We start from the raw sequence: 15,581 nt of genomic DNA on the forward strand, positions 1-15,581 counted from the left end.
TTAGCATTAGAGCTTTTGCTTCTCAATACCCATTCTTTTCCAGTTCGTAATCGCTATTACCTTCCGTTCCTAATATTATACTGGTTATACCTTTGGCTCGTTAGCGTTCTATAACCTTTTAATAACCACGTCAACCTTAGTATCACGAATGTGTTTCCATTTCGAATACCACCAAAACTTTATTACTCCTTTTTCAGCTGTTTCTATTTTCGAAAGCTTAATCCTTCATATAGAAGTAAAGGAATTTGTTGAGAGATCACTATGATCATGAACACTTGTTATATCGCATACTTAGTACAGAAGGTGGCCAGCCTTTAGTACTTGACAAGCAATTAAATAATAGATGGTATCCTACTAGGCTTCTATCACACAGATAGATAGTCATTCGGCAATACCTCCCCTTTCTGGAAGGGTTGTTCTTCTCAGCTTACATGAAATGAAAAGAAGAGAAAAGAACGAATTGAAGAGAATTGTATATATGAAAAAAAATATACTGCCACAAAATATCTGGCTTGGAACCTACCTCTGAACTATAGAGGTTTGTCATAGGAGAACAAATCATATACGTATATAAATCAACATTAAGCATTATAGCATCGTATTTCCCATGCCTAAATATTTTCTCTATCCCGTCCATCATTCTATGGACCCACACTCTTCCTCGAGCTTATACACAATCACCTTTGAAACTCCCTCGACATCGAAAATCGAATCTGGGATCTCATTCTATACATCATCGTTACTAGAATTCTATGCTTGCACCGCAACCTTCCTCGTATAATAATACGACTCTCTATTGATAAGAAAGAATAATTATTCACTAGGTAGATACTCTACTTAATTAGTCTATCAATGATAACTTATACACTACCACGACCCGATTAGTGGTACTCAATCTCAACACCCATTCCAATACAACTCTCACGGTTGTATTCAGCTCAATACTCGCAGAATCATTGCTGCCTTACTATGGTCCACCACTGACCTACTGTAGTCATTCATTTTCCATGAAGTCTTTTAACCACCTTCAACTAAATTTTCTACCTCATTTCCATCACAGCTGATGTGAAGATGTTTTCATTAAAATCTAATGAGTAAAAAAAATCACCATTTTTCCATAAGTTATTGCCTCAGTCTTTAGAGGTTAATCACTGTCGCGACTGACTCTCGATCGTACTTAGAACATCTTTTGTCTTAGGTCCTAATTGCCCTCAACAATTTCGACCTTTACTGGTTCGATCCATACTTTCTCGTGGTTTAACACGTGCCCCACTTGGCATCATTATAATTACGTCATATTCCTTTTATCAACATTTTTATTCTTGAGAAATTTGAATATTACCTATCTCCATGCAAAACCTCTAAGGTTATCCTTCAATAGTTCCTCCTGTATTCCCTAGATACAGGGCATATCGAAATACCATTTACTATTACTAGAACCATTGTCTATATACTTCTGAAAAATTTCTCCACTGATTCTTAAAGGTTGTTATTACCTTAATCCTTTCCAATTCATCCTGTCAAAACTCATACTGTCCCTATTAAGGGTGAAATGCCAACCTTTATGCATTCCCCTAGGATTCATTTTAAGTTACCGATGTTCTATTCTTAATTCCACCTTTAAAAGGTACCTGCATCCTTCCATGGATAAATCAAGTCATATATCCCTGATAAGGGTGTCTTATTCAATCATTCCCACCTCGATAGTATATGCCTAATTTCACAATAACATCTGTATACAAAATGAGGTTAATCAAAATGGCCTCCAAAAGATAACAACGGTTATCCGCTTTTCTTGCCTAATATGGTAACGATAACAAGGATGTTCTGGAAGATATTGGTCGTGTTCAACGTGAACTTCTTCTTAATAATTCCTTATTTACTTTTGTTGTTTATCTCAACAGTCACCTCAATGTTGGGATATCTTTCATATCTGGCGTCTCCCTTTCTGGGTATCATGCCACCGGTCTTACACTTCACCTTCTTGAAGGTCACTTCCTTCATCCAATTTTCTTAATTTCTTACTTTCTTGTCTCCTCAGTCTATCAGCGTCTCATTATTTATCCTTCAAATTATCTCAAGGTTTCCTCAAATCTTCCCAACTTACAGGGGATAAAATATATGTATCTCTTATGCCCTCAACCATCAATTTTAACTCATGGTGAATCACCCTCATCCTGACGATTACATACTCTTCTATTTCTATTTCTACGAGTCTTTAGGGTTTCCTCATACCCAACTCCCTTATCATTCCTCAAACTCTATTGCCGTTATATTCCTTTCTCTTATCATTATTTCATGAACCAACACAACATAAGCATTGATTTCAAACATCCCGTCATTCTGGATTCGTGTCTTCAGAACGAATCTTGACAACTTTTACATCTTAGATTCATAATTCATCATACTCGTCTGCCTTTGTTCTGGCTCTAAAGCTTTTACACTATCTCCTTATCTTTGGGAATTACTTTCCCGAAAACAATTGACTGAACTTAAATCAGTTTATTATAATCTCTTGCTCCGTGCCTTCCTTGGCCTTTCACCAGCGGGCGGTCTCTCTCTTAGGAGGGTAAGTGACAAAAATAGTCTTTTGTGGTTCATCAATCATTTTGAATCTCAAATGATTCCTATATTTCCTTTAGCCAGGCTCTTGCCTCGGCTGGGTCAGCTTGTTCCTTGGAACTCTGAGAGCTTAGCAACTTAAAGGTCATGAAAGAATTTCCTACCGCATTGTTTCCTCAAGGTGGTGGTTGGGGATAATAGTCTAAGTTCTTTTTAGACAGGTCCATGAGTTGCCGTATAGGAGTACCGTCTCGGGTCTCCTTTCCTTACTCGACTTTCTGTTTCCTTAGTATGAAATGTTTCATCCTTCTCCCATACTTGGGGTTATCTTATACGTTAAAATCCTCATTTTCCACTTCATTATGTTATGGGTTCCTTCTATCTTGATGGCGTCCTCCCTGACTATCACATTCAGGGTTTGCCCTTAATCTTATTCCTTGAACTATGACTTTCATCTAAGATCTCATCTTTAAGCTCTTAAACATTTGGAACCCAAATTCTATAGGAATACCTCATTATTCCCTTATCATCTTTCTCGGTATTAATCTCATATCTATTTGTTGGCTCTCTGCCTTCATTCATCACTTTTTCTGGCACAATATGTTCTTTTTCGATAATTCGGTCTGTATTGCAATCTCAAACAGCTTTTCGGTACCGGCTCCGGTTACCTTCACTACTGTTTCCATTTTCTCAAAATCTCTTATCAACTCTCCCAAAGACATTATCATCTTGAGTCTCTCCTTTTTACTAAGGGCATCAGCCACCACATTGGCTTTCCCCGAATGATAAAGAATCTCCCAATCATAATTCTTGATTAGCTCTAACCGCCTCCTCTGGCGTATGTTGAGCTCTTTCTACGTAAAAATGTACTAGAGCTCCTATGGTTTATGAATCTCACACTTCTCTCCATACAAGTAGTGCCTCAAATCTTTAGGGCAAAACTATTGCCATGAGCCCAAGCTCATGGGTGGGGATATCGAATTTCATATTACCTTAATTGTCTTGACATGTACGCGATTACCTTACCGTGCTGCATAAGCACGCACCCTAAGCCCTTGTGCGAAGCGTCACTACACTTCACAGAATCTCCTTTTCCATCCGGCAACGCCGGCATAGGGGCCGTCACCAACCTTTGCTTCAGTTCTTGAAAGCTGTTCTCGCATTTCTCTGTCTATTCGAACTTCTCAGTCTTACGAGTAAGCCGCGTTAAAGGGGGCTACTATCTTTACAAACTTGAACGAACCTCCGGTAGTGACCGACCAATCCTACCTCTGGTAGTTTCCCTAACCACGGTCATCAATTCCTCAGTGGTCCTTTATTCATTCTTGTCAGGATCCTCCACGGGATCCTCCTCAACAACTATCCCTTCTAGGACAACATCCTCAACTGCTACATCCTCAATATCAACATCATCCGGTCCTGCATTAGGACACTCTATCGGATCCACAATCCGATCTCCAATTAGTAATAAAACATCATCGCGCTGTTGCTCCTCAACCTCAGGGTTCGGAGTCCCGCTACCATGTACGATAACGAACTACGCTACTATCACGATATTTATAGGGGTTCCCATAAGGGTTTTAACTGTCAGTACTACGTTAGGTAGTCCGACTATGAACTTGGCAAGAGTTCTTATTATCTTAGTGAACTTATTATCTTAACGTCACATCATCTCTGAGGTTTATAACGCTTAGCTCTGATACCATTTCTGTAACACCCCCAAATCCGGGGTCGGGGATCCGGGTTGTCACGAGTTCCATTTCCCTTAATAACACCCAATCTTAATATACAATCAACTACTCTGTACTGTGACCCCACAATAAACACACACACCACAAGTTATAGTCTCAGAGATGAATATCCAAAAATAATCACAAGTCATTTTATTCCACAATTATATGTCAATACACCTTAAAAGGTTTTCTGGATAAATTTACATTTCTTTGCCATTATTACAATTCATAATATACATAAGTCTGGTACATCAAAAGTTGAAAGCCTAGCCTATTGGTAGCTCCTACCTCAGCTACGGCGGCATCAACGCTTCTAGAAAACTGCGGAACGTCTCCTAATCGCTTGCGAATCGGGAGCTTGGTCCTGTTCATCTTTTCTATCTGTTGTTGTGTGATGAAAGAAGAAAGCAAGGGTGAGCAGCAAGCCCACCAAAATAATATATATAATGATTAACAATATATGAGCCTTATCATAGTACTCATGAAAGTCTTGGTCAAAAGAAATGAACCAAGTTTGATATCTTAATGCGATGAAGTCGCAAAATATTCAGTATATATACATATATACTTTTCAAAATATTGGAAGTCCTCTTCCATGCATAATATACACAGAGTTCCAGTTTATAACTGTATAAAAATATCGTTGCAAGGTGATCTCATATATCTAACCTTGTCTCAACGTTTTTCTGAAAATCTTTGTCATGCATAAGATAATCATTTACTAGATATAAGTTTAAAAGATGAAGTTACAAGATACTCCAATATACTCATATCTTTTCCAAATACTACTTGAACTACCACCGTTCAAGTTATAATTAGTTCAAAAGTTCATCACATAGATGAGACTACAAGATAATACTTGAATAGATTCAATCTTTGAAATATTATTGAATGAAATGAAGTTATGATATACTTCATTAAGTCCTGATATATATATACACCTATATATATATATACATACGTTTCCTGAAAACCTCTGTCATATAAAGTATGAACAGAATTGCAATATCCAATAAATTTGGAAAGGAAAGAATTTTGGCATAAACCTGATATCTTGCTGATCAGGCAAAGATACCAATAAGTAACCTTTTCTACTAGTAGATGGACGAATTCCCCACTGGTCATCACCCTGGTCATAATAGGACCTTATGCTGGACTGCCACTCAGCCACTTATGCATTTGATGGACTCCCACTGAGCCAGTTACACTATCATGGACACCCACTGAGCCCATGTTGCTTATGCCGACTCAATAGATGGACTTACTTCCTGAACGTTGGGTAAGTAATCAATTCATTTACCAAAACTGCAACCTTGTTGCGAATATAAAATACACCACAGAGCCGGATCCCTCAGGTTTTGAGCGAGTATTTAAATCCCCTTATAAAGGAAGATCTTAAATAAAAAAATGAGTTTTGGGATCCGCTCTAACATTTAAAAATCATTTTGAAGACTCGAAAACACTTTAAAGAGTGTTTGGAGTAAAGCTGATTTAATGAAGTAAATCAGTCCCCAGTATATTTAGAAAATGTCTGAATATTATTATTTAAATAATATTCTCATAAAGAATAATCTTTATAAAAATAATTGAAGTAGAAGTATTAAAACTTATACTTGAAATGGATATTAAATAACCAAGATATACTTATATAAAAGTACTATCTTTATTTGAATAATCGAAAATAAGTTTGATTATTGACACCTTATTCTTTAATAAAATAAGGAACATATCCCAGCAAATAATCGGAGTCATAGATCCTCAAATGAATATTCAAATAATATTCATTAAATAATATTAACTGAGTCATAAGCCCTCGAATGAATATTCAAATATTATTGAATAAATAATATAAAAGAGTCATAAGCCCTCGAATGAATATTCAAATAATATTCAAATAATAAAATAAAAGGAGTCATAAGTTCTCGAATGAATATTCAAAATAATATTCATTTAATAAAATAAAGAAGTCATAAGCCCTCGAATGAATATTCGAAATAATATTCAATAATTAATATAAAGTTATCGAATAACCCTTATTCGATTAATAGTTTTTGAAAACTATGACCATATATATATATATAAATATATATATATATATATATATACATATATACCAAAATCTACTCGGGATCCTCGACTCCCGGTTTTAGAAAATGTTTTCACCTTTGGGTCCCTATACTAAGGGTATATGCAAATTACCGCTATTCTCTAGCATAGGTATTATCAAATGAATCAACAATTATATATGGAAAGAATACGAAACAGGCATGCATATATATATACCATAGCAGCATGCTTCAATATATTGCAACATTTGCTAATTAACCAACATGCATCTATCGCAAGATAATGCATATACATATATTCATCACAACAACAGTTATAACGGGTAGAAAACTTGCCTGAGCGACTTGGGGTGATAAAAGGCTCGGGACGAGTTTGGTAACCTATAAACAACAAGTAAGTTGGAATTAAACCAAAGTCACTTGTAAATCTATACTTTAACTAACTTAGACTCTAACGCTTATTTTGCGCTTACTGATTCGCTTAAGTCACTCGGGTACCCTCGGCTCCACCATTTTTAATAATTTAACCTTTACGAGTTTTAAGGCGATTCCTTCGCGAGTGTCTTACCAACTGCCTAACACACTTACCATAAATGTTTCATACATTAATTAACCCTTTTTGGTCTTTAACCTATGTTTCAAAATAAGGCGAGGGGAAATGTTTCGTTCGCGAAATGCCGTTACTTGAAACGGTCGTTTCTCCTAAACCGTGCATCGGAATCGAACGAACTACATATCAAAACGAAGCTCGTAACACGAGCTATCTAGACATGGCAATGGTCATAATCTAGCAGGGGGTTCTCGGGTCCTAATGTTATGCACAAAAATAGTCTAAAGAAAACCGGACGTTACGACGGCTATGTTTACGCGATTTCCCAAATTTAAACCAATTCAAACAACCACAATTTCAACTCCAATTCACAACCCAATCAAACCTCCATCTAAACTACATTACAACAGCCCCAAATCAACTCAATATTACCAATTTATTCATCTAAACCAAGTCAAAAAAATGTGACCAAGAACTTCAATCTAACAAGCATCACTCCTAACTCCAAAATCAACAAAACCACTTACTAAACAAAGCTCTATCATGAGTACACACTCATTACACTAACCCATCATCTAACATTATGAAATCCAAACCAAAAAAACTTAATACTAAGGGTTTGAGAAGTTATACCTTCCTTGGAGAGTGGAGAATCACTTAGGAAGCCTTAAATAACCACTAACTATCTCTACTAAGCTTGGATCTTGAAGAAACCTAAGAAAACACAAAGTTAGTTTCTTGAAAACACTATTCACCAAGAACTTTGATGAATTAATTAGCTATGTTAAACATGGAATCTTGAGCTTAAACTTATGGCTCATCTTAGTTATGAATTATGGAAGCTAAAGAAACAAATCTCTTGATTTTTGAAGGTGTGTAGCTAGGGTTTTGAAATTCTCATCCTTGCATTTCTTCAAAAAGCCAAGAGCAAGATGAAGAAGAAAGAGAGATTTTTGTGTTTTGCCTTGTTTTGCTTTTGGTTGGTTGATTTTTGTGTTGTTTTAGGTTAATTACTTAATTAACCTTGATTTTGTGTGGTTCTCATTCAACCACACCTCCTTCCTTCCCATGTCATGCTTGTGTCATCCTCATGATGTCATCCTCCCCTCCTTGTCCTCTTCTCATTGGTTGGGTGACATCATCCTCTCTAATCTCTTTGATTAATTTCCTAATTGTTTGCCTAATGACCGCTGATCTGTTATATGGTTCGCTTAACTTTCGTTCTCGTTTATCGTTTGAAGGATCATACCTGGGATCTTATTACTTAGGTTCCCTTAACCTTTCTCAATACCTTATATTCCTTTTTATGATCCTCTATTATAATCCTTTAATTTAAATCCTTTTTATCCTGTTACCTTATACTCAATTCTCTCCGTATCTAGTGGATTTCCGGGAAAATCAAAGTGTTCGGATTTGGATTCTGACGATCTTTACATACACTTATATCCCATATAAAGTACTAATAAAATCTCAGAATATCCATATCAGAACCCCTACATAGTGTCGCATGAAAAGTTTTCTCATTCAGCAAAAACACTATTCATAAGGGTTTCAAAATTTCCCAAAAATTGGGGTTATTACACGAATCGATTTAATCTATTTTAGGGGGTACAACCGCGAATAAATATTAATCAAATCAATACCAAAATAATCTTAAAATTTTAAAAATATCCCGAAACTAATAAAACATAAATTTCAAAATTTTTAAAATATTTTTGAATCGCGCAACATACCCGCAATTAACGATTTAATGAACAAACGTGCAGGTGAAATTAATTTCAAAAATTTCTAAAATAATTTTAAAATTCTTGAAATATTCCAAAATTAATAAAATATGAATTTCATAATTTTTGAAGCATCCTGGAACTAAATACTGAATTTACAAATAAATGTTATCAGAAAATTATTTAAAGATAAATAATTAATGAAATTTTGATTTCTAAATTTTATAAACTCCCAAAAATACTTATTGAAATTATAAAACCTTAAAAACAATTTCAGAGACAATCCAAATATTTATGGGAATAAATCTGCGATAAAACCACTTTTAAAAGTGAAAATAAAACAATACAACTCAATAATTAATTATACAAATAATCCTCGTAAACCAATAATCACATATAATTAATAACAAAACATCACACAAACCAATACAAAAATTTAATTTATTTAATTATTCAACAATTACACTTTTAAATAATACCAAAATATACGAGGCATTATAGCTATAGCCTTGGTGTTTGATGTATCGGAGTCTCTAACAGAGTAGGGTCTAGAGAATTCTCGATTTTCAGGGATAAGAACCAAGCCATGAATGTATTTGGGCGTTCGCCCTTGTCCTTCGCCTCGATTAGAGAGACCACTTTCTCCAATCTCTGGGTATAGATGCATCCCGTAAGATGGGTTGGTAGTCCCTGAAACCACGATCATTGAGTACTCATACCCAACGGGTTGAGGGTTTATCGTTGCCTGTAGTCGCTGAAATTGGGGATTCGTCCCTTGAGGAGGTAAAAGATTCATCCCTAGGGGCGGATCTTGGATTGGGGGATTCGTCCCTTGAGTTTAAGTCTCAGATGCCCTACAGGGGTTCCTCCCTCAGTGGTGGCATAGGTTGAATGTGAGGGTATCTCCACTGTGGATGAGACCGTTTGCGATGGGATGGGACTGTCAGTTCCATAGTTGTTCTGCTCTATGTAAGTACCTTGGTTGTTGTTGTTTTCCCACAGATGACGCCAAATGTTGTAAAATAAAAACTAGGGTTGTTATTACAATTAATGCTAGGGTTGTTGAGTTTCGAGCTTTAATGAATGTTCTCGTGGTGAGGACTAGTTGTTCTCGTAAGATGCCTACGTATCTCTGTGTTGTAGAGAATCAAGCTAAAAAATGTAGTTCTAGATTGAGGGGTAGAGCCCTTTATATAGATTTTGAGTGTAAGGTTAGACTGTGGTAGGGAGACTTGGAGGAAAAGTCCCCTACTAAGATGGTAAGTAGGAATCTCCTCGATGGTGAATTTTAAATCCTTCCTAGGAGGAGTTCGTTTACATGTTGTATACGATTTTGGTGTAATTATGGCCTTATTCTTAGATCTTCTCGACAGGTCTGTCACCTAGCTGATTCTGTGTAGTGGGCTACACGACCCACTTTGGGTCGTGGTCGTCACAATCTGCTCGGACTATCAAGACTTATTTAGAACATAACTCCATAATATTTTTAAATTTTTTTTTCCTGAATAAAAATTTTATGTTTAAATTTTTATTCAGAAAAAATATATTTAAAAAAGCAATATGAAACTATATTTTATAAAAGCCTCGAAATGCGTGTAACAATGAACGTATATTATTCAACGGGACGGAGGTAGTAGTTTTTCTGAGGAAGGAAAAGGAAAAGTATAATTAGGGCTGTCAAAAAAATTCGAAAAATCCGATATCCATCCGAAAAATTTGTATTCGTATCCGAGAAAAGCGGATATTATCCGTATTCGAAATAAAGCGGATATTATCCATATCCGAATTCGGTATATTCGAATCCGAAATCAAATACATATATGACATTTAAATTACATAAAATGTATAATTATATATAATATAAAATTTATTCTATTAGTTTATAGTGTGTGTATATGCATTAAATAATACATTTATAATACATTTATACAAATTTTACATAATTGTACACATGCTTTATACATTTATAAATATATAATTTAAGTTTAATTGTAAAAAATGTTCTAAAATCATCGTCAATATGGCAGGGTCATCAAAAAAATTCAAAAGATCCGATATCCTCTGAAATATCCGCATTCGTATCCGAGAAAAAGCTGATAATATCCGTATTCGAAATAAAGCGGATATTATCCGTATTCGAGTCCGACAATTGCTGATGCGGATACGGATCCGAATTACCGGTTTGACCTCCCTGTATAATAGCGATAATTGGGCGGCTGATTATGACACGAGTATAAAAAACGGAGGAAGGGGGATAGAGGAAAAGGAGAAGAAGATCTGTTGGGAACTTGGGGGAGCATCGTTTAGTTCAACTTTTGTGATTCAACTTTGAATAATTCGATATACCCCATATATTAGTAGTATTTCAGTTATATGAAACTAATATACAGAGACAGAGAGTGTAATAAGTCTTGCTTAATTGAATTGAATCACCGATGGCTGCTCCCGTTTCTGGTATTCATGGCCAACTTCTTGAAGTTACCGGTTGGTTCTATCTCTCTCTCTCTCATAAAATTTATAAATATGAATATTTAGTATATATGTATATGGTGCAGTTGTTGGATGCAACAAGTTGAAAGATACAGAATGGTTTTCGAGGCAAGATCCATATGTGTGTTTGGAATACGGTAGTTCTAAATTTCGCACTCGTACCTGCACAGGTGCCCCCCCCCCGTTTACTACCTAACCTACCCCCTCTTAGTTTTCTTTTCTTGTGAATTGTCATCCATCCCTCATTTGCCTTGTTCCTTTTTAAATGTACAGATGGTGGTAAAAACCCCACGTTTCAAGAAAAATTTGTGTTTACTTTGATTGAAGGATTAAGAGAATTGAATGTTGTTGTTTGGAACAGCAATACTCTCACCTATGATGACTTTATCGGTACCGGAAAGTATGCTTTTATCCTTTTTTATTTATTATTTCCCCCCTAAGTCAATTTTACATTCCCAAGTTTTGCTCCACATTTTTTGATTTCGTTATGGAATTTTTCAGGATTCAATTGCACAAAGTTCTTTCTCAAGGATATGATGATAGTCCTTGGTCAATTCAGACTAAAACTGGAAGGTATTCTATATCATTGTTATTATTTTTTCTTGTATATTTATCTATTTCTTTGATGTATTTGTGTTCCCCGTACATTTGACTAATTAATTTTTATATGTTTATCCAAGGGTAATAAATTATTAATTATTATACAAATTAGACAAGTTGTATGTACTGTAGGGTGTCTACTGGCTGCCAGTAGAATATTAGAAGTTTATGGGTATTGGTTTTTGACATTTTATGAATGCCTTTGTCGTTAATCTTTACTCGTTACTACAAGTTCTACTTCATTCTGTTGGTACTGATATACACAGACTAGCAACAAAACCTATAAAGACGAGTAGAATTAGAATGCAACATATATAAAGAATTAGAAAGCAGATCTGAAAAATTATAAGATTCTGTCTACTGAAAATTATGTAAATTTGTAGCCAAAATCAACTTACTTCCACCGAAATATAATTTTACATTATTACAAGACTGCAAATTATATTAAGCAAAATTAATGTACTTCCACCGAAGGAACTCTTATTAAAAGCAATAAATATGCAACATCCAATACAGTTATTTCATTTGTGTAGGTCATGTACAATTCTGGTAAGAATATATATAAAATGGGGTTTATATCAGATTGGCCACTCTTTGCATTCAGAAATCTAATTTGGGCCACTAATTTAAAAACGATATCATTTAAAACACTTTATTTGATCATTTTCCTATATAGGGGGCTACTCTAATAGAATCCAATTTTAGAATAGAAATTAGAAACCAAATATATTTCGAAATATAACACATATGGCATGCAAATCGTTCGCTGAGAGTTGGAGAAAAATACAGGGGAATTGAATTTAAAAAAATTTACCGTTTGACAGGAAAAATCAAATAAAAAACGGAGGGGAAAAGCTGAGATTGTGTGTGGGAGAGTGCAGATTAGTTGGCTGTGGTGATTTTAGGGGTGCCATTAGATGAGATTGATCTAATGTCTTAGATTAGTTTCTAGTTTCTATTTTAAGTTTAGTTTCTATTTAGTCATTTTCCTATATATATCACTCCTGTCTATTTAGACAGAATGACGAGGAACTTTATAAAATTAATTTTTTCCATCCATATTAAATTGAGTAGGTCAAATTGTTGACACTATGAATCGAAGTTACATTTATGTTTGTCCACGTATTTCATTACATTCATGATATAACATTCATTCATGATCTCAATTATTGTTATTTAACGAAACAAGGTATTATACACTCCAACCAACAAAATTACGACTCCACATCAGAGACGAAGAGTTAGACATAGAAGACACTTGGGTTTAACATTCCTTACGAAGATGCTGATATTCGGAAGAATAATTATAAAGATATGTCTAAGAAATCAGATATTCCGTTATTTTTTTAGAAAAAGTTAATGATGCGATATATTCTGCCAATTTAGTCTTTTAACTGATCGTTTTTAAATTAGTGGGCCAAGTAAGCTTTTTGAATGCAATGAGTGGCCATTTTGATATAAACCCATATATAAAAATGTGCTTAGTGGAGATATCTTGATTGGTAAAGTTACATATGGGAATCTATTGAAGGCAAATCTTTGATGGATTAGAATATATTCAGGTATATTTGAATCACTTAAAACACTTCAAGATATAATAACATAAATTTTAATTTTTCAAATAGTATTGCAATTTGCCTATGTCATACTATATTATAAGCTTAATATTGGCACAAAGGAGAATATTAGGGGTTTAAGAATCAGTTTATGCCTTAATGGAAGGGAGGGCTAAAAGGAGAAGTGGGATAAAATAAGAAAACAGGGGAGGTAAGAAATTGTTTATATTGTTCCTTCAAGATCAACATTTCTATGGTACTGATGAAACATATAAATTTAAATTTGACAACTGGCTACATCTAACAAAATCCATTAGAACAACATTTATATTCATTTGGATACCATAGCACAATAATTTTGAGGCATTTATGTTCTTGCTAATAATATGTGTGATTTGCAAGACATGCATATAACTAAACCAATTTGAACCTCATACGGTATTAATGCTCGCGCTGTGGCTTACAGGCATGCAGGAGAGGTCCGACTGATACTGCACTTCTCAAATGCCAATGTAAGTTGTATTGTTTGATTTGCATGTTACTTTTGGTACTCGCAAGATCCTTGTCAATAGCAAAAATCCTGAAATATATGCATAAAGACTGGATTGTAACTGAGCTATTTACTGAAGATGAAATTCTTGTGCTACTACAGAAACCTCCAAAGAATCATGCCCAATCAGCATCTCCTGTACCATTGGCATACACATATCCTTTGCAAGCCTCATCAGCTCGTTACCCTCCACTAGCCTCAGCAGCTCCGTATCCACCTCAATCCTCAGGATATCCTTATCCCTCTGCTCCATATCCGCCCCCTCATTCAGCCACCTATCCTTCTCAAACATATCCCCCACCTGCTCAGTATCCTCCCACACCATATCCCCCGCCTGCTGGGTATCCTCCAACGACATATCCACCACCTTCCCAGCCCGCAAACCATTATCCTCCAGGTAACATTTCATTTGATGTTAAAATTACTATTCTGCAGTTTTGCCTTCTGTAACTAGAATATATTTATGTGTATGTTCCATCATTCAGGCCCACATCAAGGATATCCTCCACCATATTAAGATAAAAAAGCTTGCGGATGAAAGGATGAAGCATCATTTACAAATCTTCAAGATCTATTCTCCAGATTAAATTGCAATTTGTGCAGGAGAATAGCATTTTTACCAACTTTCATATGTGGCATTTCACAGAAGGTTTGGTTTGGTAGTTGTGTAGTCTATTATTAAAGAATTTTGGTTTCTGGGTTTGTTCTGAAAATATCCTTTAGCAAGGTACAACATGGATAGTGAATTTTTAAAACCTGGTGTATTTTATCCTAATTTGGGAATTGCATATATAACCCAGTCTCGACATTATTATGTTAATTGAAATTTATGACTACAATAATCTAATTGAAATTTATGACTACAATAATGTTAAATTGTGAAGGGTGCAGGGTTATGCTCATCATGCTGCAATGTCTATGTGCTATGCATATGCTTATAGATATGCCTACGAGGACATTGAATTCAGATATCTTTGATTCTGTATACGTGCCAGCGGGAAGAGGTTGTATGTATGTATTTAGGGTGTCCGCGGGTTCCAGTAATTCGACCAAACCGAATCTTCATGATGCTCCTTTCAACGGATCAAAACGATTAAAGAAAACCGCCGAGTGTGACAAAGAATGTTATACACGATTTGTGAATTTATAATTGTGACAATTTTAAAGTAAAATTGTCCTCTCATCCTTTGTCAAAAAATTGACTGATACTGAGGAGATTATGCATAAGACCTTCAACCAGAGAGATTTCTTCAATGATGACATTGCTAATTTCTAAATAGCCATATCCCGTAGTATAACCTTTGCTGTCATCTCCAAAAGTAATCACTGGGTTAGCTTTCTCAACCACCTTTGATACCAGGGTTCTATCTCCAGTCATAAGCCTTGAACATCTGTTGTCCAGAATCCACATGACTTTCTTCTGCTTAATGCCCTGAAAACAAAAATGATTAAGTTTTCTTTGGTACCCAAACTAAGTTGGGTCCAGAAGACTTAGAAGCATTTGAATACATAACATTTCTCTTAAAAGAATTGACAGGCTTAATAATTTTTTCTTTATCATTGACTGTTTCCTTGTCACTTTCAGAAGCACCAACAGACTTTCTCTTGGGCTTGTTGATAGGTGCCACTTTCCTAGCTTTAGGAGGGCTTATAGTCTTTGATCTACCAGTTTTTTTACTAGCATGCTTATCATGATTATGAGATGTGTTCTGTGAGTCTGTGAAATCAAGATAAGTGTGCATGAAAGAAA

General features: G+C 35.2%; 1 protein-coding gene across 4 annotated transcripts; it reads left to right on the plus strand.

The window, feature by feature from the left end:
• Nucleotides 1–10,851: 10,851 nt before the first annotated feature.
• Nucleotides 10,852–14,714, plus strand: LOC141672782 (16 kDa phloem protein 2-like). Of its 4 annotated transcripts, none has more exons than XM_074479449.1 (7): nucleotides 10,852–11,119; nucleotides 11,191–11,295; nucleotides 11,399–11,525; nucleotides 11,627–11,698; nucleotides 13,748–13,793; nucleotides 13,934–14,228; nucleotides 14,317–14,714. In XM_074479449.1, the coding sequence occupies exons 1-7, from the start codon at nucleotides 11,071–11,073 to the stop codon at nucleotides 14,346–14,348; spliced, it is 726 nt and encodes a 241-aa protein (XP_074335550.1). In that variant the 5' UTR covers nucleotides 10,852–11,070; the 3' UTR covers nucleotides 14,349–14,714. The 4 variants fall into 4 exon arrangements, with proteins under 4 accessions (XP_074335550.1, XP_074335552.1, XP_074335551.1 ...); XM_074479451.1 differs by having other exon boundaries at nucleotides 11,191–11,262; XM_074479450.1 differs by having other exon boundaries at nucleotides 10,852–11,089.
• The last annotated feature ends 867 nt before the right edge of the window (nucleotides 14,715–15,581 follow it).

This window comes from Apium graveolens, chromosome 7 (assembly GCF_009905375.1).
Source record: "Apium graveolens cultivar Ventura chromosome 7, ASM990537v1, whole genome shotgun sequence".
NCBI classification, from domain to species: domain Eukaryota; kingdom Viridiplantae; phylum Streptophyta; class Magnoliopsida; order Apiales; family Apiaceae; genus Apium; species Apium graveolens.

Excerpts from the sequence above, each read along its gene's own strand:
- LOC141672782 (XM_074479449.1), top strand. The coding sequence starts at position 11,071 with ATGGCTGCTCCCGTTTCTGGTATTCATGGCCAACTTCTTGAAGTTACC. Across the intron at positions 11,296-11,398 it reads TCGCACTCGTACCTGCACAG|ATGGTGGTAAAAACCCCACG; the intron begins GTGCCCCCCCCC and ends TTAAATGTACAG. Across the intron at positions 11,526-11,626 it reads GACTTTATCGGTACCGGAAA|GATTCAATTGCACAAAGTTC; the intron begins GTATGCTTTTAT and ends GGAATTTTTCAG.